The sequence below is a fragment of the Harpegnathos saltator genome, unplaced genomic scaffold (assembly GCF_003227715.2).
Source record: "Harpegnathos saltator strain DR-91 unplaced genomic scaffold, Hsal_v8.6 scaffold498, whole genome shotgun sequence".
In the NCBI taxonomy this organism is placed as follows: domain Eukaryota; kingdom Metazoa; phylum Arthropoda; class Insecta; order Hymenoptera; family Formicidae; genus Harpegnathos; species Harpegnathos saltator.
In genome coordinates, this window is record NW_020230313.1 from 1,594,009 (window position 1) to 1,620,796 (window position 26,788).

The 26,788-nt window shown below is 32.5% G+C and overlaps 2 protein-coding genes across 5 annotated transcripts; one reads left to right on the forward strand and one right to left on the reverse strand.

Moving 5' to 3' along the window:
- Nucleotides 1-739: 739 nt before the first annotated feature.
- LOC105185434 (S1 RNA-binding domain-containing protein 1) lies at nucleotides 740-13,399 on the reverse strand. Of its 3 annotated transcripts, none has more exons than XM_019842470.2 (4): nucleotides 13,114-13,399; nucleotides 8,215-8,341; nucleotides 5,597-7,433; nucleotides 740-2,090 (listed from the first exon to the last, which is right to left on the reverse strand). In XM_019842470.2, exons 3-4 carry the CDS (start codon nucleotides 7,415-7,417, stop codon nucleotides 1,311-1,313), a joined length of 2,601 nt encoding a protein of 866 aa, XP_019698029.1. In that variant the 5' UTR covers nucleotides 7,418-7,433; nucleotides 8,215-8,341; nucleotides 13,114-13,399; the 3' UTR covers nucleotides 740-1,310. The 3 variants fall into 3 exon arrangements, with proteins under 3 accessions (XP_019698029.1, XP_011143248.1, XP_011143247.1); XM_011144946.3 differs by lacking the exon at nucleotides 13,114-13,399 and adding an exon at nucleotides 8,546-10,488; XM_011144945.2 differs by lacking the exon at nucleotides 8,215-8,341.
- A 2,201-nt stretch (nucleotides 13,400-15,600) lies between these two features.
- On the forward strand, nucleotides 15,601-17,814 carry LOC105185435 (stress response protein NST1). 2 transcript variants are annotated; one of them, XM_011144947.3, is made up of 2 exons: nucleotides 15,601-16,018; nucleotides 16,363-17,814. In XM_011144947.3, the coding sequence occupies exon 2, from the start codon at nucleotides 16,397-16,399 to the stop codon at nucleotides 17,783-17,785; it is 1,389 nt and encodes a 462-aa protein (XP_011143249.1). In that variant the 5' UTR covers nucleotides 15,601-16,018; nucleotides 16,363-16,396; the 3' UTR covers nucleotides 17,786-17,814. The 2 variants fall into 2 exon arrangements, with proteins under 2 accessions (XP_011143249.1, XP_011143250.1); XM_011144948.3 differs by having other exon boundaries at nucleotides 15,601-15,934.
- The last annotated feature ends 8,974 nt before the right edge of the window (nucleotides 17,815-26,788 follow it).

A 26,788-nucleotide genomic window follows, 5' to 3' on the forward strand; every position in this document is an offset into this window, starting at 1 on the left:
TTTCAATACTGAAGAGTTATTTGAGGTAGGACATTAAAATGGGACACTCTGTATATTGTATGACGATACATATATACAGAGTGCCTCGGACAAAAAGGTTGGAACCCTTAAAAATTTCGAAAGATATAAGTTTTACAGAAAAGTGTTTCAGACAAAAGTTATAGGGCTTAAAATGATATATTTATTGATCTTATCAGTTTGACTTTGAGTAGCGTTTCCAAGGTCAGGTTAAGATCAACTTAATTTTTTTAAACAGAAACCTCATTTTCTATCATACCATCTTTTTCTACTAATTAATTTTAACAACTTTTGTCTAAAATATTTTTTTATTTGCCTAATATTTTTTGAGATACTTAAGGAAAACTCGGTAACTTTTTCAATATTTTACTTACGATATCTCGCTAACTATTTATCGGAAAAAAATAGTACTAGACTTTTTTATTCTATTTCGTCTTAAAAATATGTTGTTAATAATGTCTTACCTTTTGTTAACTTATCGACCTTCGGAAATTTCAAAACCATCAAATTAACAAAAGTCAGGATGCTATTGTAACAATATATTCTTAAGACCAAATAGAGTAAAAAAATCTAGTACTATTTTTTCTCTCGACAAATAGCTAGCGAGATATGGTAAGTTAAATATTGAAAAAGTTACTGAGTTTTCCTTAAATATCTCAAAAAATATTAAGCAAATAAGAAAATGTTTCAGACAAAAGTTATTGAAATTAATTGGTAGAAAAAAATTATATAATAAAAATGGGAGTTTCAATTAAAAAAAATTAAGTTGACCTTGACCTGACTTTGGCAATGCTATTCAAACTGATAATATCAGTAAATACATCGTTTTGAGCCCTATAACTTTTGTCTGAAACATTTTTCTGTAAAACTTGAATCTTTCGAGATTTTTAAGAGTCCCGACCTTTTTAGAGCACCCTATATATGATATTCATAAATAGGTATCCACTTTTCGAAGACGTATTTTCTAGCGAAAGACTAATTAATTGAAGATAAACGTTATTGATATATCATTGTTACATCATCATAATTATTAGTTAATTCATGCAATGATTTATTAAGTTGGTGCAAAAATAATTGCGGTTTTAATCATTTTAAATTCATAAGTTGGCGCCGATTTTTCTCGTTAAGTTATCGTTATCTTTTTCAGAATTCTATCTTGTAGGAATAAACAAACTTGTTTCCCGGTGGGGGAAATATATGCAGGCCAATGGTCTTTATTTTGATTAATAAATATAATTTTTAACTGATATATGCGTTCAATACGTAAAAATTGCAATTATTTTTGCACCAACTTAATATAATATTTTCATCAGTTCGAGACTTATTCTATTACAATCTTGTTTAACGGACAATACTTTCACTGTTACATATTGTCCTATACGCAAAGACTGATTTTTTAAATATTTAATGTGTATCAATCCATTTGTACCAACTCCAATATCTACAAACACGCCAAAGTGTGTAACGTTTCGTATGATACCATTTAATGTAGTACCATTATTCAAATCACCGATATTTCGCATATTGTCATTGAACAATGGATGATTTAATGTCGATCGTATATCTTCATCTTTCTTCATAGTTAGACTTTTAATTATAATTTCTATTGTAGCTTTGTTGGTATCAAACTGTTCAGCCAATTCCGTATATTTTCCATTCGCGTATAAATTTATTTTTTCAATAAATTTAGATGTACCAAAATCATTCAAATTACATTGGCAGTATTTTATAAATTTATTCGCTATTGTATACGATTCTGGGTGGATCCACGTTTGATCTAATAAATTGAAATCATTCTGTGGATTCTTCGATTTCTTCTCTGTCACTATATTTTGATTAATTGATGCTGTTTCTGGCAAAATTCTTATAAATCCTGCGCACTGCTCAAACGTCTTGCTGCCGATACCTTTCACATTTAACAATTGTGCTCTATTTTTGAATGTACCATGTTTAGTTCTCCAATCTATGACATTCACAGCTTTAGAATTTGTAAGACCAGCCACTCTTCGCAGAAGACATTTTGAAGCTGTATTGATATCGACTCCAATAAAACTTACAGCTTCAGTGATAGCCTGTAATCATTAATATTTTAATTTTTATTGGATGTTTGAAAATTAATTTCTAGTTCTAAAATTTATTTGCGCATAATTAATATAAAGAGTTTTTTTATATTATTAGTCGAGTCACATTATAAATGTATCTAAATTATTATAAAAATGTTTTTATTGTATCAAGACACTTAGTATCAAGATCGGTTTCTGTAGGTCTCGAGAATTGTGTGGCATTATTGAGATATAGAAAGATACAATCTCGGACATGCTGAACAAAAATGTTGTTTACCACATATAATATAAAAACTGTGACGCATTTTATACGGATCAGACAAGTAGGCTGTTCAGAACTTGAATTCGAGAATATAGACAAATTAATTATGGGAATCCATTTGTGGTAGACGGACATCGTATGAACCTAAGCCATGAATTCGATTTCGACAATCTCGAAATTTTAGAATACGAATCATATTACAGCAAACGCATGATTTCTGTAATGTTGCATATAAGAAATCAACTGTTGCATATAAGACTATCAACAAGATGTCTGTAAATTTATGTCAGTTCTTGATTGTCTTATACGCAACTAAATGTTGCAGATATTTTGTTGTTATCTGCGTCATATTGTTTCATTCTTAACGCTCTTATTAGGAGGTTGCATTAATTTGTGCCGTTAGGAACAGAGTTCTAGACTTCAGTTCATGTTATTAGATTAGGTTTTAGAGGTTATACATTTCGTCATTTGTAAACAACATTCGGTCAACAAGTTTCTGTATACAGAAAAAGATGATAAAGAGTGAAGTGAATATGGAACGCGATAAAGTGTTTTTCCAACATGTGCTTCTTCATTATTTTGACTTAAAAAAGAAGTACAGCTGAAGCTTATCAATTGCTTCTGGACATTTATGGCAAAGGTACTCTTTCGGAAAGAACGTGTAGAAAGTAGATGCAACGTTTCAAAGAAAGTGATAATAATGGGTGCATTCAGTACTACAACCGCTCACTGAGCGCTAAGTGAGCTTTTACATTTGATTGGTATATACCTTTAGATTTAAAAATATACACCAATCAGATGTAAGGGCTCACTGAGCGCTAAGTGAGCTCTTGCATCTGATTGATGTATATTTTTAAATCTAAAGGAATATACCAATCAAATGTAAAAGCTCATTGAGCGCTCAGTGAGCGGTTGTAGTACTGAATGCACCCATTGAAGTTCAAAACAAAAAAACACTCAAGGTAGCCTAAAAAATTTGACGACGAGGAGATAACTGCGGGAGTTATTGGATGAAAATCTGGCATAGAGAATTGTCAGTAGCCCTCGGAGTTGACAAATCAACCGTTTCGACACAGCTATATGTCCTAGGGAAAATCTACAAAGAAGGAAAATGAATGTCTCATCAATTGTCAGAAAGCTCAAAATTAAATCGCTTAAACATTTGTATTTCTTTGCTTATTAAACATAGGAAGAATTTTTTGTGGCGTATCATGACTGGGGACGAAAAGTGGATGTGCTACGAAAATCTGATACGGAGAAAGCCTTGGATGGACCCCGGTCAACTTTCAACATTGATACCAAAACAGAATATTTACCGAAAGAAGATAATGCTATGCATTTAGTGGAATATGGAAGGCGTAGTGTATCATCAGCTTCTGAATCCCAGTGAAGCGGTTAATGTCATACTTTATCAACGCCAATTGAAATAATTGAACGACGAATTGATGCAAAAAAGCCGTCAGTAGATAGTAATAGGCGGAAAATGATTTTCCAACATGACAACGTTAGACCGTACGTAGCAAGAACGATTAAAGAAACACTTATAGGCCTGGAATAAAAAGTTCTCTTGGACCAACGTATTCTCCCGATCTTGCTCCTTTCGATTTTTACCTGTTCCGTTCTATGCAATATGCCTTGGAAAGACACGCACTTCATCAACCTCTAGAAACTCCGAATATGTGTCGATGATTAGATTGCTTCAAAAAACAGGTCCTTGTTTCGACGAGAGATTCAGCTTTTATCAGAATGATAGCAAAAAGTAGCCGAAAGCAACGGCAATTACTTTAGATTGATGTCTGATTGTAACATATTATGAAAATAATAAATATTCCAAGTACAAAAACGGCACGAATTAATGCAATGCCCAAATAGATGACTTTCTAATGTAAGCATATGACTTTTATTATCTATGTATGTTTATGTTTCTTGCAATGTCAAACATATAAGTATATGCGATATCCGTTGGTGGATCCCACCGAAAATTCAGATATGAAAACATTATTTTGTTGTGTCACGTTCAACTTGAATTAATGAGTCCTATTGTTTTCTGTTCGGTTATAATGTACAATACATTTGGAGATTACAAAAATCTAGCACATGGAGATCATGAAGTGCGACTACATGAGGCATATGCGGCACATTATTATTCCCTTCTAAATGGCAAGATAGGAATCATCTTTATAGATGAATAGCCGTAGGCTGATAGTAGAGTAGAGTAATATGATTCTTGGGACATCTTAGCGATAACAAATATGTAGATTAGAAGATACAAATTGGCCTAAATATTAGCATTTTTTTAAACACTGCTGAGGACCAAATTCAGAGCCGAAACGTTTGGAAGCTTAGCTATTTATAAGTAAAAACATTTTTAAAATAATTTAGACGTTTATAACGTGTGCGGGCTCAAATTGACCATTGTAACATAAAAATTTTATTGTATTATGTAAGAGATTTATAATACTTCTTTTTCAAATTATTAAACAAAATGTAACTCTATTATAATTATTACTTTGACGTAAGTAGTGTTTATCATATAGTTATAATAGAAATTATATTCGAATATATCAAATGTTTTTAATTTAATTTAATTTGTTCTTAATAAGTTCTTATTAAAAAGAATTTGAATGTATCTAAAAATTGTAATATAACTAGACATACTAAATTCTGCTAACATTTTTTGTACAAAACATTTTTTTATAGAACATAAGTTTTTTTTTTAATTTTTAGTTAGTACAACTTTTTAATATTACCACTTTAGTCAGACAAATAAATAAAACAATAAAGTTATAAAACATTAGGCGAGTGCAAAAATGTTGATAAGTTTCTTAAAGATGTCATGATTGATATCTGACTAGATTTATAGTAGCACTTACAAATACATAGATATATAATATACCAAAAATAATAAAAAACAACAGCGATTACCTATTATTAATAAGATGAATAAATCATTTTTTAATAAAACAATTTATAATTTTTCTATCACAAAATTCATCAAAACATTTGTACTCACCTAATATATCTTAAATTTTAAAATTTTTTATGTAAAATTGTCTTTACTTTTTTTTTTAATATTTTTTTTTAATATTTCTCATAATTTATGTTTTTTCTGTCTTTTTTGAAATGTACATTTGGTACCTTCTTTTACTTTCTTTTCTTAAAATAATATTTTTTAATTATTTTAGTTTATAATTCCTTTTTTATTACAATTATTATTTTTGTTGTTATTGTAATATAAGAAGTTCATACTTACTTCGTCTAGAGCATTTATTAATTGCTTTTCAGGAAGATCGTGTTGATACATTCCAACTCCTAAATGTTTCGGATCTATTTTAACCAATTCAGCTAGTGGATCTTGCAGACGCCTTGCTATCGAAATAGCTGATATCAAATTAACATCAATATTTGGAAATTCAGATTTTGCTTCAGGACTACAACTATAAACTGAAGATCCAGCCTCGTTGACAATAATATATTTGACATCTAGAGTGCCGAGCGCTTTTGATTTTATTATTTCTTTGACAAACAATTCGGTTTCCCTACATGCCGTACCGTTTCCTAATGCTAATACTGTGCATTTATACTTATTCATTAATTTTACTAATATATCAACTGAGCGTTCATAAGCTGTTTTGGAATTTGTATGAGGATATATCACATTTGTGTCGAGAAGATCGCCGCATTCCGACACAACAGCAAGTTTACATCCATGACTGAAACCTGGATCTATACCAAGGATAATTTTGCCTCGAACCGGAGGAGCTAGAAGTAATTGCTTAACATTAGCTGCGAAAACTTCTATGGATGCTGTCTCTGCTCTAATTTTCATTTCAGTTTTCACACGGCGTATCACTAGTCGTTTAATCAAATTTTTATAAGCATATTCAACACTTTTGCTAAATAAATCCATATGCAATCTTGTTACGTTTGCTGCAAATGAATAACGTGACAAACAATATTTCTTGAAAGTTTTTTCGAAAGTATCAGGAATAACAATTTTTATAGAGAGAATTTTTCTTGATTCAGCTCGGTTAATAGCTAATATTTGATGTGGCTTAATGTTTCTTTCAATTATTTTAAAATTGAAATACATTTCGTATTTCTGCTTATCCAACATATTTTTTGGCTCGTCTTCTACACTTTCTTTTGTTTTACGTTGAATTGTTTGTATCTCTATGACGGACGTTTTCCGCAAAATAATAACTTTTTCCAAAATTTCCTTATTCTTACTAACAATGTCTGCTATTATATGTATAATACTATCTTCCACTTCCTTCTCATTTCTTAAGCCTTCCTTTTGTTTGTCTACCAAAGACGCCAACAACGGTATCTCTTGCCCTTGTAAAATGGCATTACTAATACTCAGCAGACCTAATTCTCTTGCTTTTTCCGCTAGAGATCGTTTTGCTGTTGGTTTAAATAAGGAATAAATATATTCAAGATCGGCAAGAGATTTTGTAGATGTTATAATAGAATGAATTTCTGGTGACCAACATCCTAATTTGTTGATCGCTTTAATAATTTCCGTGACACGATGTTTAATAATTTTAACTTCGTCGAAACTGTTCTTAAGCTCTCTCAACTTGTCCGGTTCTATATTTCCGGTCATATTTTTCCTGTATCTTGCGATGAAAGGTATTGTATTATCCTCCTTAAAAAGCTTTACTACATTTTCTGCAATATGTCTATCAATATTATTAATCTCACTGATGTAATCAATGTCGGTCCATTCCGTACATTGTGCAAAGCTAGGACTTAATTTTACATTGATATTTATATCTACATCTGTTTTCTGTTTTTGCTGTAACGTTTCCATATTAAAATCTGTAAATGACACTTCTTCTAACTTTCGTTTCTTTTTATTAGGTGTTTCTAAATCTTCTTTGAAGAATTCGACATTTTTACTCCGTGCATTTGTCTTGATCATCTTTTCATCGTTTGCTTTAACTTTCATTTTCATTTTATTTCTTTCCATTATATAGCTTTTATTCGCTATTTTTGAAGATGTCTTATGATGTTTATCATCCAAATCTGATAATCCAATTATTAATTGATTATTTCGCCTCCTTTTCATAGCAGATTTTTCTTGTCTGTAATAAATTGTAAAATAAATTATTTTTCTTACAAATATATAAATAGGTAAAAGTTTTTATTTTCTTCATGCACTACATTATCTAAATTATTCGATCAAAAAATATTTTTTTTATCAAATTGCATTATAATACATATTATAAATGTACATATAATTGTATTAACTAGTAATTATATCACAGTATGTATAGGATGGCAGGTAAAGTGTAATAACTCAAAAACTAAAAATATATATCATATCAAAAAGTTGTTCATGAGAAAGTTTCATGTATACAAAAAGTCGAAGAGTCTTTCTATGTAAACAAAAATTCATATCTGCTTCACCTTGAAAAAGCAAGAGGTAACTTTGCAATTTCGAAAGCAACCTTCTATAAAATGTTACATATTTAAATTTTACGACAAAGCAAGTAAACTTTATCTGGAACATTTCTTTGAAAAATACTTCTATCAAAAGTTATAAATATTTAAACTTTAACATAGAATTCAAACTAAGGTGAAAACCATAAATTGAATAAAAACTTCATAGTTTTTCATATTTTTACATTATAAAATGTTCGAACTATTCACTATACACATTTAAACACTGATTAATTCTTTCTACAGAATTTTGTCTAACTCTAAACAACATTGATGTAGTCACATTAGCGCTTCATATATTCTTCGTTTTATGGGGGCATATACATCTAAGAGCCCGAAAAAAGGATAAATTTCAAGAATTTTTTTCTGGAAAACCATTGGAGTTATAAGATTGGGAGTTTTTTTTTATATGAAAATATACACCTTTAAGAATATTCATGACTTTTTATGGTCAGCAGTTATAAAAAATAATTGAGATACAAGCAAACGAAGAAATAGTGTTCGAAAAATCCGTATCATCGATACCAGATGTAGCTTTCCTAAAACTCAACTGAAACAAAAAAGAGAAATAGAATATTAAAATACACTTACTCCAAAAAAAAGCGGTACACTTAAAATGTGGGAAAAATTTACCAAACTTCAAATAATCATAACTTGATAAATAATAAACAGAAAGATATTTAAAAAATGAAAATAAAGCTTGGAATTTCTAATTAAAGAATCGATTTATTTCAAAGTAGCAAAAAAAACTTACTGAAAATGGCGGATGACAAAGCATCGTAATGCAATCCGATAAAAGGCATGTGATAGTACAAAATCTCCTCTTTAAAATGCTTTCTTAATCGTTTCGATATGACTGATTTTTTCTTCAAATGTGAATAATTCGGCGAAAAATCATTGAAAAGACCAACAGCGACCGCTTTGACAAACTGTTTCTCCAAATAGAGAGACTTCAAATGGATATTCTTGGACCTCTTCCTACTGCTTTTTCAGGAAATAGGTGGTTTTTATTTTTTGGTTTGGCATCAATTTATTGGTAATTGTGGATTGTTTCACATGGGTCGAAGCTTTTCCTGTCAGGAATATGAGAGCTTCTACTGTGGCGGATGTATTCGTGAAACAATTTGTTTCCAGACATGGGGTGCCTCTTGAACTCCATACAGACCACACAGAAATTTTGAATCTCGGTTGTTCCAGGAAGTTTCGAGGTTGTTAGGAATTAAAAAGACACGTATTTCTGCATTGCATCCGCAATCTGACGGTCAAGTGGAGCGGCAGCATTTCACTATTGTAAATTATTTATCAAAATTTATTTCTGAAAATCAGAAAGATTGGGATCGTTTGGATACCGATGTTTTTTCTCGCGTATCGTTCCTCGAAACATGAATCCACTGGAATTTCACCAGCTGAGTTATATTTTGGCCGAGAACTCAAGTTGCCATTAGATTTGTTGCGCGGAATTCCTCCTTCCAGGACAAAGATGTCAAGTGATTATTGCCAACAGCTTCGAAAAAAACTATTGATACCGTTATACTAGATACCGTTCATGAAGTCGCTAGGCAAAATTTATATCAAAAATCTTTATCTGCCAAATTTCGTTATGATCAAAATGCAAGAAAGTGTCATTTTGCCGAGGGAAGTAAAGTTTGGTTTTTCAATCCTCATCGAAGAGTAGGAAAAGCGCCGAAGCTACAGTCGCATTGGGAAGGACCTTTTGAAATTGTCAAGAAATTGAGCGATGTTGTTTATTGTATTCAGAGGTCGAAAAGGCATAGGAAGAAAATGGTTCATTCTGATAGGCTAGCTTCTTTTTGTGAACGAACGATTTGATGTCTGTTGAAAGTCTGAGCCCGATAACAAATGTAGGTTATTTGTTTTTAAGAATAAAGGTTTATTCATTTCTTTGTTTTTTAGTAACATCGTTTTTTATCGCTTTTCCCGGAATCGTTCTCCAACTTGTCAGAGTTTGTCCATCTACAACGGACTAAGAAGACTGCCTTACCCACGGTTTTTGACTGTAGTTTTTCCGTGGGGCATTGGGTGAATGCTGAGGCAGGGACTTGGGGTGTTCTTTAAAAGAACGTTGGGTCCACGGGAATCCCCCCCCCCCGTCTGAAGAGGAACCAAGGAGGAAACGGACGAAGAAGCGGAATAACAAGCGGATCGTTTTAGAAAGGTCCTGGAGACTGATCACCTCCTAGAGGACGAGGATAGAGATGATGTTCTGAAGGCGAAGAGTCAAGATCCTCAGAATCCTTGATTGAGATCAGGAATCCGGTAACCTGTAGCAGCAGCTCAGGGTAGGACAGGAGTCATGAAGATCTCTGGAGTCAAGGAAGAGGATGACCTTGCCTAAGAGAATTGTCGGGACGACAATTTTTCAAAGAGGGGGAGCAATGTTGTGTTCGAGCCACAAGGTTTGTGGCAGCGTCCGTTGTCCATGAGCCTTAGGCATCTGATGCTGATTTTGATAACTGAACGAAGATTGTCTGGACGACAGAAAATCGATAAGAAAACAACAACAGCTGATAGAGAGTTTCCGGCAAGCTGTCATCGTAGACAGACGCAAGAATTGTAGATCAGAGAATTATTCTTGTTTAAAGCTTGAGTGAGCTGTACTGTGAATAGTAAAGCTTCATGTTTGTTACGCGAGTGTTTTCATTTACCTGAGTGCAAGAAAGTGCGAGTGCGAGAGTGAGCGCAAAAGTATATAAAAAGTACCGGGACGGCAAAATATCTCAAAAACTAAGCATTTTAGAGAAAAATGTTTCAAACAAGTTTGAAAGGGGACATAAGATAGCGATAGCATTTTATTTACAGATGGCGCCGCTTTCGAGATATACACTAATCATTACATTCCTTAAATGAAAATCCCAATTTTTTATTGCATCATCTTTTCCTACCAATTAATTTTAACAACTTTTATCTGAAACATTTTTTTATTTGCCTAATATTTTTTGAAATATTTAAGGAAAACTTATTAATTTTTTTCAATATTTAACTTACGATATCTCGTTAACTATTTGTTGGAGGAAAAAATAGTACTAGATTTTGTTACTCTATTTGGTCTCAAGAATATATTGTTACAATAGCGCTCTGACTTTTGTTAATTTGATGATTTTGAAATTTCTAAAAGTCGATAAGTTAACAAAAGGTAAGGCATTATTATAACAATATATTTTTGAGACAAAATAGAGTAAAAAAGTCTAGTACTATTTTCCCTTCCGACAAATAGTTAGTGAGATATCGTAAGTTAAATATTGAAAAAGTTATCATTTTCCTTAAATATCTCACAAAATATTAGGCAAATAAAAAATGTTTCAGACAAAAGTTATTAAAATGAATTGGTAGAAAAAGATATAATAAAAAATGGGGGTTTTCATTTAAAAAAATTAAATTGACCTTGACCTAACCTTGGCAACGCCACTCAAGATCAAATTGATAAGACTAATAAATAGACTCAAGATCAAATTGATAAGACTAATAAATAGACTAAGACTAATAAATAGACTAATAAATAGACTTTTTGAAATCGTACACATTCATATTTAACATTTTTTTCTAAAACGTAACCCCTCTGATATATTTAGGGGTCCCCCCCAGAATATAACCTGTCAAGTGCTGCAGTTTATTCATCACACTGTATATCTAGCTTATTATTATACTAAGCTTTAGTGTAACAACTGCTTCAGATTTAAACACAAGTATGTTACCTTCAATCTGAGAATTATGTCAGTGTTATTTTCAACTTGAGAGTTAATTTGAGCGTTACTCTATGTAGAGTAATGCTCAAATTATCTCTCAAGTCTATGTAAAGTAATGCTCAAATTAACTCTCAAGTTGAAAATAACACTGACATAATTCTCAGGTTAAAGGTAACATACTTGTGTTTAAATCTGAAGCAGTTGTTACACTAAAGCTTAGTATAATAATAAGCTGGATATACAGTTTGATGAATAAACTGCAGCACTTGACAGCACTGACATAATTCTCAGGTTGAAGATATCATTCATATCAACACTCAAGTATAAGGGTTACACTCAAGTTGTGTATTATATTCAGTTGAGTGTTCGAATTTACACTCAAATTGAGTGTCATTTTGAGTATTTTTTCATAAGAGATGTCTTGCAAGTTAAATGTGTTTAAATAAAAACATTTTACAAATCTTTTATAAAACATTTTCGAAGCATATGTAACTTCTTATATTACTAATAATAACCATTATATATATGCTGCTGTGGCAATTATAATAGTAATCTCTAAATTTTTATGAACATTATATATATACAGCTTATAAAACTTTTAAAAAAAATCTTATAATTAAATAGTAAATTGTTCATATAATTTTATCAAATTTGTAAACTTTGTAAATTAGTCAAATTTGTTTGAATTGTTGTATCACATACAATATTTCCTTTTCTTTCATACATACTTTTCTTTACAGAACTATATATTATCTTCCAACATTAGGATCAGATTTCGATAACTACTAGATAATAATTATTATCAAAATCTAATCTTAACTTAAATAGATCTGAAGAGATTAGTAACTTAATAATAATTCCCAATCAGTGATAATATAATAAATGTTAATAATAAACATAACATTTTTTTCTTATATTTAAATAATTTTGAAAACATTCATATATATATATAAATATATGAAAGTATTTCTATCCTGATAACACAATATCTGCAATTTTATTAACATGCTATCAAATCAAATAATTAAATTAAATTATATAAATAGAATAAGGTGATTATCCAATATACAGATAAAATGCGAACATGTTTTAATAGTAAAAGCATAATAGCTAATCTACAGCAAATATAATTCAAGTAACTGTGCCATTATTTTATTTTAAATTATTCATTGGGAATATATTTATTTGATAGTTTTTAGTTATATTTGAATAATGACACAAACGCGCAACTAATGGAGAACAGAAATCTAATTATGATTACATAATTTCAATTTGTCATATACTATTATCTAGATAAATATATCTTTAACATATTTCAAATTAAGTATAAAATACTTTAAAATATAATAAAAACATCCTGTTAGTAACATGTTTCTTGAATTTTATAACATCTCCCATCTATTTTTAATAACATATTATATATTACATCAATATCATTTTTTAAACAATGTAACCTCTATGTAAATATAATAAATATACTGTACTTACATTATTAATTGGATAATTGTAATGTTGATACAATATTACAATTAGTTAACAATTAATAAATACTTCATAAATTATAATAGTAAGTTATAAAATAATTGCAAATAATTATAATAATATATAAATGTTTTACCTGAATATACCAAACGAGATGTAAACACAATCCTTGTATTGTAACGTCCCGGCTAAATTTTTACCACTAAGAATGTATTATTATTGATTGTAGGCTGACTTATATATGATTTCACACGTTATTTTATCCTTGCTTATTCTTATTTTTTCACTTGTTTTTTATTCTTATATTTTAACCGTATACATGAATTCACTCATTCATTCAATAGATGGCTGTGTACTGGAAAAACCTTAGACTAAAACCAACGGCACACGGTGCTTGTTTTCGTGCTGGATTGCTTGCTGGATGAAAATACTGCGTTCTGATTGGTACATTTCCGAAGATGGATGGAAATGCACCAATCAGAACGCAGTATTTTTATCCAGCAAGCAATCCAGCACGAAAACAAGCATCGTGTGCCGCTGGCTTAACGCCAACCCCCAGACCCTATACATGCATACCAGAGAGAAGCCTAATACCCGTATTCATAGTCAGGCCTTATATTTGAGGCTTCCTTATATCCATCTTTAGATGCTACACGGATGATTTTATTGGCTACAAACCATCTGAAGATAAACTTAAGGAACTCTTAAATATAAGGCCTGACTGTGAATACGGGTGTAAGAGCGGTCATTGGGCTGGATTCCAAGAGACGTTTTCTTTGACGTGTTCTCTGAGGAAGTATATATAAACTATGTCCGTCCCGATGGTAACGACAAAGTATGCATGGTTCTCATTCGCTCTACTTTCATAAAAAAAAAAACATAGCAAGCACAGAGGAACTGGAGAGTGGCTACCAAGCCGGTTACATCAGGATGTTTTTTCCGTCGCGCCCCCTGAGAAAATGTATATACACTACGTTTGTCCTGACGATAACGGCAAAGCGTACATACACGGTTTGTTTACTCATTTCCTTACAAGAAATAGTAGGTTAGAAATCCATATAACACAGACAATTGTAGCAATATTGCTACAATGTTGCAACATTGGCTGCGTTCAGCAGAACAAAGTAATCAGTGAGCGCTTAGTAATTCTCGCTCCTGATTGGTAAATACTTCTGGGTCTATGAAGAATAAAAGAATGCTCCAATCACAGACAATAATCACTAAGCACTCACTGATCATTTTGTTTTACTGAACGCAGCCATTGTACATCGCAGTGTAATATTGCAGAAACATTGCAAAAACAATATTTTGCATTATTATATCTGCAATGTTGTAGCAACATTTCAAATGGCGATTATTATTAAAAAATTGTACGAAATATCGCTGAATGGAAGAGGACTTTTACGTTCCTCTTGCTTAGTTCTACCAGAGAGAAGAAGGAGAAATGTCATGGGCCGTTTTTAGCCGAGCCATGGGGCCAGAGCACAGACTTCTGCATAACACATAATACATAACACATAAAAGAATAAACCAATTAGTTTTCTTCATTTCCCTCCTCAGGACAGAAATGAAGAACTCTGATTGGTTGATTCTCTTATGCGTTGTGTATTATGCGTCATGCAGAAGTCTATGTTCTGGCCCTATAGACTTATAAAGATAGATTGCGCGTCCAATGAGAGAACTTGAGGAAAACATTAAAGTGAGAGGATCGATAGCTGAGTGAGTGTGTCTCTGTCTAACATGTGTCTTGGTAGGGGAAACCGAAAAGGTGAAGGAGAGTTGGAGAGTTGTACGAGCAGTACTAATGTTATGGTTTGCATGTCAAATTGCTGATTGTTTATTTTTAAATAAAATTTATTATTCTTGTAATATAAATATTCAAAATCTACTTTATTATCAGTTCAATTATATTTATAGAACTATATTATATATATCATATATATCAATATAATTATATTTTATTCATTCTCTGATATCAAAGTTATAAAACACAAAAATATTACTTTGAAAAATGTACTTTCATCGTTAAATATAATTAATAAACAATTTTACATGGAAATACAAATAAAAAACAATTTTTCATTGGCAGGGCTTGAACTGTTACGAATATTATCCGAAAAATAAAATAGGACAGAGAAACACTTCGAAGCATTTGTTACAGTCGCTGGACCGCATACAACGTTATTTTTCCCTTTATATCCTTTTCTCCCCTCTCCTAACACAGAGCGAGAAAGAGAGCCTCACTCACGCAATATCTCTGTCTTCTAATGTTGTCTTCAGCGCGCCCATAAGGAGGCGTAGGCCGGTATTCATAGTCGAGTCTTATATTTAGGATCGTCTTAAGTTCACTTTCAGATACTTCGTAGCCAATGAAGTAATTTGTACAGTATCTGAAGATAAACTTAAGATGATCTTAAATATAAGATCCGACTATGAATACCGGCCGTAGTCTATTTCTATAAGTCTATGGTCGCTTCAGAGAAGAACATGAGAGCGGCCAACATTTTTGTTACTATCGATAAATGTTAGTAACGATCATGGTTTGCATGTACTTTGTTAGAGGGCGTATCAGAAAATACGTCCCCTGTAAAATTTGTATGCTGCATACGGAATAGCCATTCTCAGACGTCTCTCTAGTACAGTGCCAATCAGACTTTAAACTTGTACTTTCTAGAGATATTTTCTGTGGTCATTTCTGTAGTTTCTTCGTTTTAGCTATGACGAAGGACGTGGATGGACGGGCTGCGCTCGACGTTCGAATGAATTTGGGGTAAAGTCGCGCAATTAATTCGACAGGTGCCAAGTTTACGCGCGACTCATAACATTATCATGTGACGTAAAGACATAAAAGTACAGTCGCATCGAGCGTGATGCTGATAGATAACGGGAAAATGCACAACTTTAAAGTGCCATCCACGCCGCCATCTTGAATCAGCTGTCAAGCAGACGATACGCAGGTATGGAGGATACCTGCCGTGATTAATAGTGAGGTCTTAACGTCTGATTCTAATCCTGTCGATAATCAAAGCGACGAGACGATGGTTAACATTTATTTCTTTATATTGCAAATATTTTTGTTTATATTCTGTTATTATATACTGCTCTAAACAATCACAAAATCATTTCCTTGAATTCCTTCATATCACTAAATAAATGCTTCAGTGTTCAGTACTTCTCTTAATATCTAATTTTCATCTTTAGTAAACGTATAAAATTTATTAATTATCTACTGCTACATTTAATTGAAGTTGATATAACTGTTCATTCAATATATAATTCTTTGATTGTTTTGATCAGTATATTTTTGAAGATTATAAATATTGTATGACTAATATGCTATAAATATAAAATATTTTATTCAAAACATATTGTTATATAATTTCAGTGTTCATGCTGTATTATCCAGTCTCCACGGGGACATGGAAATATCTAAAGGTGATGTACAAGATATAAGAAATCAGCCTACAGATTTGATCTCAGTATATATTAAACCAGAGAATAATGAGCCTGAGACAGACTTTAATGAAGTGGAAATAGTCACGGCAGCGCAACATTTTTGTGCTATCGAGATCAAAGAGACCAAGAACTGCAGCATAATTGATGACAAAGTAATCAATGAAGATCATTGTATGCGAAATGAAACAACTGAATCCAATACGACAAATTCTACTTTAGGTAATATACAGAGCAGCACCATTACAAATGTACTAACAGACCCCATTTATTTGGGCACATTAGATTCTGATTCCATTAATATCGAATTCCAAAAGCAGTCTAGTACAACGGAGGTATTTATTAGGAATGATGAACAAATACAGACGTCCAATTACAATATCTCTGCAGTGACAATACCCAATGAATTTCTGGATGGACTTAATCTTAACATAAAAAGGGAAGAGGGCGCAGGCCATGGTACATTTTATACCACTGAATGGTTGTGTGATAGCGATAATGAGGCCAGCGTACGATTGCGAGTTTTAAAGGACACTAAACAGAATATACAAATTCCTATTGATATTGACACTGGCATAATCACGATAGCGAAACGTAGGGGCCAATTAACAGACGCTGGAGACATTTTGGAGGAAGAGAAGATTAAGGTATCTAAGAAACCTAAGAAACACGTCAGGCTAAAGTCTGTTGTGCAAGATTACAGAGAGAGGTTGAGGAAAAAGGCTGAGTGCATGAGAGAGAAACGGAGAAAACTATACGAACAAGAGAGTGAGGAGCAACGTTTGCAGAGATTAGCGAAGGAGGCGGCGAAGAGGCGCGAAATGAGAATGTATTACGAAACACCCGAACAACGAAGGAAGAGGCTCGACGCTGAAGCAGCGAGGAAAAGAGAATACAGGATGTACAACGAAACACCGGAGGACAGGAGAAAAAGATTAGATCGCGAAGCTGAAAGAAGAAGAATCAAGAGGTTATCTTTGTATGCAAGCGAAACTCCAGAACAAAGAAGAGAAAGATTGAATAAAGAATCAGCAAAAAGACGAGAAGCTCGATTGAATCAGTATGCTAAGGAAACGGAAGAGGAGAGGAAAGAAAGATTGCGCAGAGATGCTTTGAGAGCTAGAGAAATGAGATTTACGAGATCCGCTATTGAGACAGAAGAGGAACGTAGACAAAGATTAGTAAAGGATGCTCTTAGAAAGAGAGAAGTAAGAACGCATGGGGGCCATTCAGTGAACAACAATTTCACCGAACTACGAACTGTTCGCAATTTCCAAGAATTGAATGATGTGCAAATAAGGGACAATCCTGAAAATCAATTGGATGGCCATTACTTAAGCTGGATGCTTAGGTAATGAAACTAAGTAGACGTCGGACACATTAATGCAATCATTTTACAGTGAAGAACTGCATAATAGTAGGATGCATGCACAGCATAACAGATAACGCAATACATTTCACTTATGAATGTACTTCCCGGACTTTCTTATGTGAATGACGCCGAGTAGCGATCAATTTAAATATGCTTTCATATATGCTTCCTACAGTTTCCGAACGTGGAGTGGCAAAACCATAATAGCTAGATTTACGGCTTTGCTAATATATTATCGATAATATGTATGAGACAACAGCAATAGTGAGTTAAATTTGTTAGGGCTATTTTATAATATTTCTAAACATCGAGCGCAAATAATTATGCTGTTTAGTCGGTGTTGCAGAAAATCAATGTAATTAATATACAAATATGTTAAAATACTGACAACAGACAATTCAAAAAGGATAAAATTGAGAACAATTAGTGTTTGCAGATTCTTTAATGATATGACAAATACTTGAATATTTAAAATTGTTCTTATATACATAACAGATATAGGATACATCTGGAAGTAACATAAAGTTACTTTGATAAGTGTAAATGCGAAAATAAACTTTGCCATACTTTGATGTAATGCAAAAATGGAAGTAGCAGAAAACAAAAGAGAAGCAATTCTTACCAGTGCCTGTTATTTGTCGTTCAACAAGACATTTAGCTGAATCCATTTGTATGGTGCATGTATATATGGTGCGCACGAACGTGTGCATGAATGCATGAGTGAATGAGTAAGTGGGTCAGTGAATGAGTGAATGAAGTGATTGAGTGACATTTAGCATAAATAAATGGTTCTGGTTGCAGAGATTGACTATCTCTTTTTGTATAATTACTATATATTTCTTTCTACAGTTCCTTTATAACAAATAAGATATTAAACAAAATTATGTTATTTTAATATATTGTATATTCCTTACAAATATATATCATTTTTAATTTGTAACAGCTCTGAAGATAAAAAATATATATCAGGTGTCCTCTTTCTCATAAATTAATAAAAAACGTCAAAAATTAATAAAAATCTGTTTAATTTACTGTCGAACTATATTACTTGAGAAATAAAAATTGTTTTAATCTTTTACTGAAATGCACTAAAAGTATACAATATAGATATATAGCCACGTATAATCAAGTCTATTTTTTTTTTTGTAAATATAAAATTGGGGAAGAGACTACTTTGAGAAAGTAGCTCATCCAGTCATTAACCCAGTCAGCACAGACCCCCAAAGAACGTCCCAACGTGCTAAAAACGTCCCTTGAGGATAACCTCAAGATGGCCTTTTAGAAATTTTATGCTGTCTAGAAAGATACAATAATAGAAGTACAAGAAAAGTTTAAAATCAGAGAGAAGTTTGAGGAAGACTACCCTAACATTCTGACCAAGGTCCGTAAATAAAGGAACGGAACAAGATCCTCTTATCCACTTCACACCATGAACCGAGGAATAAAGGCCATTATACAATGGGTCTGTTCTTTATAGCTGCACTACTGAACTACTGCAATAAGTTAAAATGAGACAACTATATTTTTTTCTCATTCTAGCTTATTGCACTCATTCTAGCTTATTGCACTAGTTCAGCAGTGCAGCTATAAAGAACAGACTCAATTGGTCTGTTCTTTGTAGCTGCACTGCGGAACTAGTGCAATGAGTTAGAATGAGACAACTATATTGTTTCTCACTTTAACTTATTGCACCAGTTCAGCAGTGCAGTTAAAAAGAACAGACCAAATGTGAGGCAACAGGCAGAGAGGAACCTGAGAGCGGCCAACACGGCGTTTTCGACGACACCGATTTTTCGCACTGGAAATGAGCACCATCTGCATCTATTTTGAGAGGGGAACTACGATGCTACATTCACTTTTAGGTCTCGGCGGTAAAACCTGCATGTAGTGGCAGTCCGTGCTACATCCATTTTCAGGCGGTTTATGTCCGTGCTACAATCATAATAGCGTACTTGACAAGCACGGTCTCGCACATTGTTATGCGTTTGTAACATGAATTAACATGTTAATATGCGCAAAAAAAATAAGAATTGAGATTGTGTATGATTAATATCATGAAGATTATATACGATTTATATCGATATATAAATATATGATAATAAGATGACATTTTGTACCCAAAATTATTTTCTCAAAATATTTCAGCGTTACGTTAGTATTTATTTATACTCCGACAGGTGTTTTCTAGCGCAATTGTGTCTGTGTACGTATAACGCATTTAAAGTGTACGTGACGTACGTGTGCGTACGGTTGTGGACATAAAGGTTGTCACTTTTTTTTTAATAACTTTCGGGACGCATCCCGATTCGAGAAGGATCAAAGCTGCTGCTCCGCCTGCGGATCACGCCTGCGTAGTGACTCTCAAGGAAAGGCGAGAAATGAAATATACGTGGTATGACATAAGTATGTAAACAATTCTTACATATTGCTTGTAATATCTATCCTTTATTCTTTTCCGCTATAGACAAATATGAAAACAATTTCCAACATAATTATTATGTTTCAACATTAATTATGTTGAATATGTTTCAACATTAATTAACATTAAACAGTCCCAAAAGTAACGGACCACCCTAATAACTCTTCAGTATTAAAGTTTCAAGGAAAATTATCTAAATAAAAGTTGTAAGGATTTAAGTGAGCTATCTTATGATGACCTTGACTTGAGAGCTTTCCGAAACACTATAATGAAGTCATTTTTTATTAAGTTCTTTCCGAGTTATAACGGTTGAAAGTTATGGTACCGCCGGCATTAGCATTACCCAAAGTGTACCGCGCGGAGGTGCGATCAGAGGTACTTCTCGGTCCATATATTCTAAAAACGAGTTGCTCTCGTTCGTATCTCGCTCTTTGTCTCTTTTGTTTCTTTTTCCGATTATAATATCACATCTTTCTCTGAAAAATGTTGACCGGGATAAAAAGAATATTGCTACTTTTTATCGAGGATTTGGTGACCGTATTAGATCATATCAAGAAGTAGCTGATCTATTCAATTACATATGCTGATCTCCTATTTCTAAATCCACCGTTTGCAGAACAGTGACTCGTTTTTTTGAAACGGAAACAGTTAAGGACCGATCTCGCAGCGGAAGGCCAAAATCCGCAACTAATAATGATAAGACTTTGGATGTTCTCCAATCGATTCAGGAAAATCCTCATTTGTCTGTATCAAAAACAGCACAGTCCATGATATTAGTGAAGGCAACGTTTCTAACATTTTAAAAAAGCATAAATATTATCCGTATAAAATTGTTATCACTCAAGAACTTATGAAGATGATTTTGACAGAAGAATTCAGTTTTGTGAAGAACTGAAGCATCGGTGTGATGATAATGCTAACTTTTTGAATTTTATTATTTTTTCTGATGAAGCCACATTTCAAATAAATGGTGCTGTTAATCGCCACAATTGTAGATATTGGAGTGACGAAAATCCACATTGGATGAGTGATCTTCGCACACAATATCCACAAAAATTTAATGTTTGGACAGGGATCTGTAGTCCCAGTATTATAAGCCCATTTTTCATAGATGGTGATTTAAATGCTGAAAAATATGAAAATTTATTGCGAGATCATATCATTCCTGAAATTGAAAATTTATTTGACGTAATTTGACTTGCAAAACGTTTGGTTCCAGCAAGATGGAGCAAGACCTTATTTTGCGTTACGAGTTCGAGAATTTTTAAATAGCTCTTTTTCTAATCCATGGATAGGTAGAAAAGGTGCCATTGAGTGGCCTGCTAGATCACCTGATTTATCTTCTCTTGATTTCTTTTTTTACTTACTAATTTTTAGAACTTACTAACTTTTAGAAATTTCAGAGTCATCAAATTAACAAAAATCAGGGCGCTATTGTAACAATATATTCTTGAGACTAAATAAAGCAAGAAAGTCTAGTACTACTTTTTCTTTTGACAAATAATTAGCGAGATATCGTAAGTTAAATATTGAAAAAGTTATCCTCAAGTTTTCCTCAAATATCTCAAAAAATATTAGACAAATAAAAAAAATGTTTTAGATAAAAGTTGTTCAAATTAACTAGTAGAAAAAAACAGTGTAATAAAAATTAAGGATTCCTATTTAAAAAACGCAAGTTGATCTTCAAATGATCTTGAAAATAGACGTCGTGGTCAAAGTCAAGGTCATCATAAGATAGCTCACTTAAATCCTTACAACTTTTATTTAGATAATTTTCCTTGAAACTTTAATACTGAAGAGTTATTAGGGTGATCCGTTACTTTTGGGACACCCTGTATATATATATAAAAGTCTATACTGTATATGATTTTATTAGTATAATAATATTTTCAGTGACATCATTCATAGATCATTAACTGTGGATGACGAAAACATGATGTTATTTCTTTGTGAGCAGTGACAATTTCTATTCACGCATCCTCTTTTATTTCCGTATTCTTACAGTTTTATATAGTTTTATCATAAAGCTATGGACGAAAATGAACTATGTCAATTAATAATTCATCGTCATATTTTATATATTTATTCAGTGAGTTTTCATCGAATGCATCCAGTTCGTTGTCTAAACACTTTTCCTCTTCTTTGTCTTTGATACGTATCGAATGATCACAATGATCTAATATATTGTTGTAAATAGAGTTCTATTTATACAACATGTACAAACATGCGTCACTAATTCGTAAATTTAACAACAATCCAGACGCTATGATTAGTTAGCAATAGGCAATAGGAATAGAATTTCCAATGTGACGGAAATTCTGTATCTTTTGTCTGTGTCATGGTTTATTCTGCATTGATATACGCTTTCTGGAATTTCTTGTTTTTATTTTTTATTTCTATTTTCTGTTCCTATGCCTGTTGCCTGGCATTGTGCGAGGACCTTTAGTTTTGTAGGATCGTAACACGAACTACAAACCGCGGTAATAGAATGCCGCATAAAGTAACGACCAATTTAAGCCGTTTCTTCTCAGAAGAAGTTTCTGTAATTGTTGCCATATCGCGCGCAGTATTACGATACGCTTCATTATCGCTAATGTGCGGTCTAGAAATGCGGTCACAAATTTTTCAGGAATTACAGTCGGGTGTATATTTTTCTTTTTAGTGAACAATGCGCGGCTATATGTGGTTACACACTCGAAGGAAGTTTTTTTCGGAATGTCGAATTGTAATATTGTTTTAAATGGTTTTAATATTGATCTTAATTTCAATTTGATTAGAAGCAGCGCTCTTTTCTCCTTTTTTCATGCATGATTCTTCCTCTCATCCAGAGATCAAATCTCGTTGGGCCTAAATTCTGGTGATCATTTGTCGTCCGTGTACCTTCCTCGAGCAATTGCATTTTAATTGCGCCTCTCAGACACAATACGCGTAAATTATGGATTGCATTTACATATTACGGACTAAGACAAACGATAAAGCCGGACAACATACTTACACATAGAGAAATACACTCAGAAAGGATATGCGGCGTTCAAGAAAACATACAGATCCACTCGTTCGGTTCGGAGAAGAAGCCCCGGCGAATATAACGGATATCTTTATCATCAGAATCGCAAGTCGAGGCAATCGAGAGTCGAGGCTTCGTAAGATCACGGCGTGAGACTACGAACAAGTTGACGATGACGACGACGACGACAATGATGACAACGAAAACAATAACGACAACGTCATTACGATCCCGCTGGATCCGACTTGAGCTCAATTGGTCCCACCGGCCGCCCCTGTCTGACTCCCTTCGTGGCATAAATATTGATGAAAACGACGCGTTTATACGTGAACGACAAGTCCATCCACAGTTAAAAAGCCGGAAGATTTATCGGAACGCGGTCTGCCGACGACAGCTATTTCCGAGCGGATCGTACATCAGGCTCCAGCGAGTTCGGACCGCGAATCAATTTCTGTGCATCCGAACTGGTCTGAGTTGAGTTTTCGTTCAAGGTTGGTTGAATTTCAACGCACCTTACCATATATTGTTATTCTCTCTCATCTACTTGGAAAACTCTACTCTCACATTCACATATGCATCATAAATTTTGTAATCAGTTATTATTATTACTACTGTGACAGTCCCGGATGCATACATATTGCAAAACATGAAGAAAACCCTTTCGTGATATTTCATCTATAACTTATACAGGTTGTCCCAAAAACATCCGGTCTAATATTACTTAATATTATATTCTACAAATGAAAACAGACAAAAGAGATATGATAATATCTATAGTAATAAACATTAGACTAAAAATCAACCATTGATGTTCACAGTTACACATATTATAATTATACTTGCAATTTAAACTTATTAACATATAAACTAGCATAATTGCAAATAATGTGGCATCAAATTCATATAAAGTTTACAAGCATAAAGCCCATAAGAACTGTTCAAAGTGATTATCTTCATTAGCGATATATACATATACAGGGTATCCTATTTTAAAAAACGAACCTTGATAATTCTTCAACGAAGCATTTTCAGCAAAAATGTTTCAACAATAATTTGATGATTTTAAAATTTCCAAAAGTCAGTAAGTTAATAAAAGTCAGCGCTATTGCAACAATATATTCTTGAGACCAAGTAGAGCAAAAAAGTCTAGTACCACTTTTCTTTTCGACAAATAGTTAGCGAGATATCGTGAGTTAAATATTGAAAAACTAATCAAGTTTTCCTTAAATCTTAAAATATCTAAAAAAATGTTAGGCGAATAAAAAAATGTTTCAGACAAAAGTTGTTTAAATTAATTGGTATAAAAAGACGATATAATAAAAAATTGAGGTTTTCATTTAAAAAAAGTAATGATCAGTAAATATCTCGAAAGTGGTGCAATTTGTAATCAAAATAGTATAGTTGTTTTATGTCTTTCTTAAGATCACACAACTTTTGTTCGAAACACTTTTGCTAAAAATACTTTGTTGAAGAATTATCGAGGTGCGTTTTTAAAAATGGGACACCCTGTTTTGTATATATGTATATATATATCCTTTAGCGCACTTTCTCAGGGATTATTGAATTCGGTCAGAAATAATAGAAGAATATTTATATGATATCAAACGAATTTATAATGTGTTCTTGAAGTTCATTAATAATTTAGATATCTTGCAGCATAAACTTGTAACATAATTAAAGTTCTATAATGACTTTATAGATAAAAATCAATGAGATTGATATTTAATGAATAAAGAGGAGTTTTAGACTTTCTCTACCAATTCAAGGTTTAAGAAGCGAAAAGCTCTTAAAAAATGGGCTGGTGCACTATTGTACATGAACCACATTTATTGTCTTATTTATAATGAGACACTTTCTAACAGTTCTAGTAAGTTATTATTTAAAAAGTTTGTGTTATTTGTATCATTTAAAATAGGTAGTAAAAAATAAGAAAAAAGTAAAAAATTTCCAACTATTCTGCTTCATTTGTTGCAAGAAAACTAATATTAGCCACTTATTTATTTAAATAACAGTATGTGAGTTTTCATTTGCCAGATATGTTTGTTTAAACAATTCCCTATGACACTGACATAACTCGTTAATGCTTGGTTTTTGGAACTTTCTTTGTATATTTTCATATGTAGAATAGTGTTAACGTTTGGTTGAATATTTTTAGACATCCTATATAACTGAAGATATTAAGAAATTTTAAGAGAATACATATATTATAATAAAATATTATTTGGATCTTACAAAATATTGTAAAAATAATAATCATAGGACGCATAAAATCGGATACACCTACATATGTGTAGGTGTGTGTATATATATATGTGTATATATACACATACAGATACTGATACACGCAAGTGTGTGTATGTGTGTACACGTGCGCGTGTATACTCTTTTCTCTTTTTCTCTTTTTCTAAATAGAATATTTTTCGTTATTTATATATTTAACTTGCGTTTTCATTAAATATTTAGTGCAACAGCATATTCGCAACAATGAATAGCAACTGTCTTAGCTGGATATTGAATTATATATATAAATTAAATATCGATACAATATATCTCATATCAAGCGTATACGCATTATCGTCTTTTGTTGTAAACTGCTTTGACTATGCATCGAATTGTTCATTTATAGCAGTTTTAATTTCACATTGGTCAAAATTCAACAGCTCCCTTATCCTTCTTTTCCTTACGGAAAAGTTTCAAATATAGAGTGTTAACATTCAAAAATCGAGTGTTTTCACTCAATTGCTCGACTTTACTTTCAAATGTACATAATGTATATACACTCAAATTTGAGTGTATATTTGAGAATAAATTCAAACAATTGAGTGTAAACATTAATATTTGAGTGTTTTTTTTGTAAGAGTTATACAGTAAATATATTCAATGATAGAAACATAGCTTGATCATAGTACTTAACATTACAATTATGCTTTTAAGATAGTGTTAATAACATAATAATAATGTATAAATGTTCCTTTACGACTATTTTTTGAAACATTCTCGATTTTCACTGTCGTACAATCACGGTCCAAGCACGGAATTATATCGAGTTTTGGGAATAGCGTTATCATTGTAACATCGCAACTTTGTTCAGTTATGGAAATGCGAACAAATTAATATTTAACAAAAGTTATTTAAAAATTGCTCGAATACTTTTCGAGTTCTTGCATTCTATTATCCTAAGCGGCAAATCACATTTTGGGCTCCAGGATTTGGAGTTCCCTCATCATCTAAGAACCGCATAAACGTTCTTTGGCCGGTATCTCACTCCTCCTCTCTTCTCTCATTCTCTCTCTCTCTCTCTCTCTCCTTCAATAATGTCTTCTCTTCCTCTGCTCAACAACACCACAGACACTACTGTTCACAGACGCTACCGACAATAGATACTCATCTGAATTTATAACGAATGCTAGTAATTCAATTTTTGGATGGTGCATAAATTAGAGGTTGCACCGAAGCTCGCCAATAAAAAGATTAGAGAAAGGTTGGTTTAGTGAATAGAGAGAGGTGTCGGACGTCCGATCACTGAAAGGATTTCTTACATCGCCGATGCATCGCTCGTG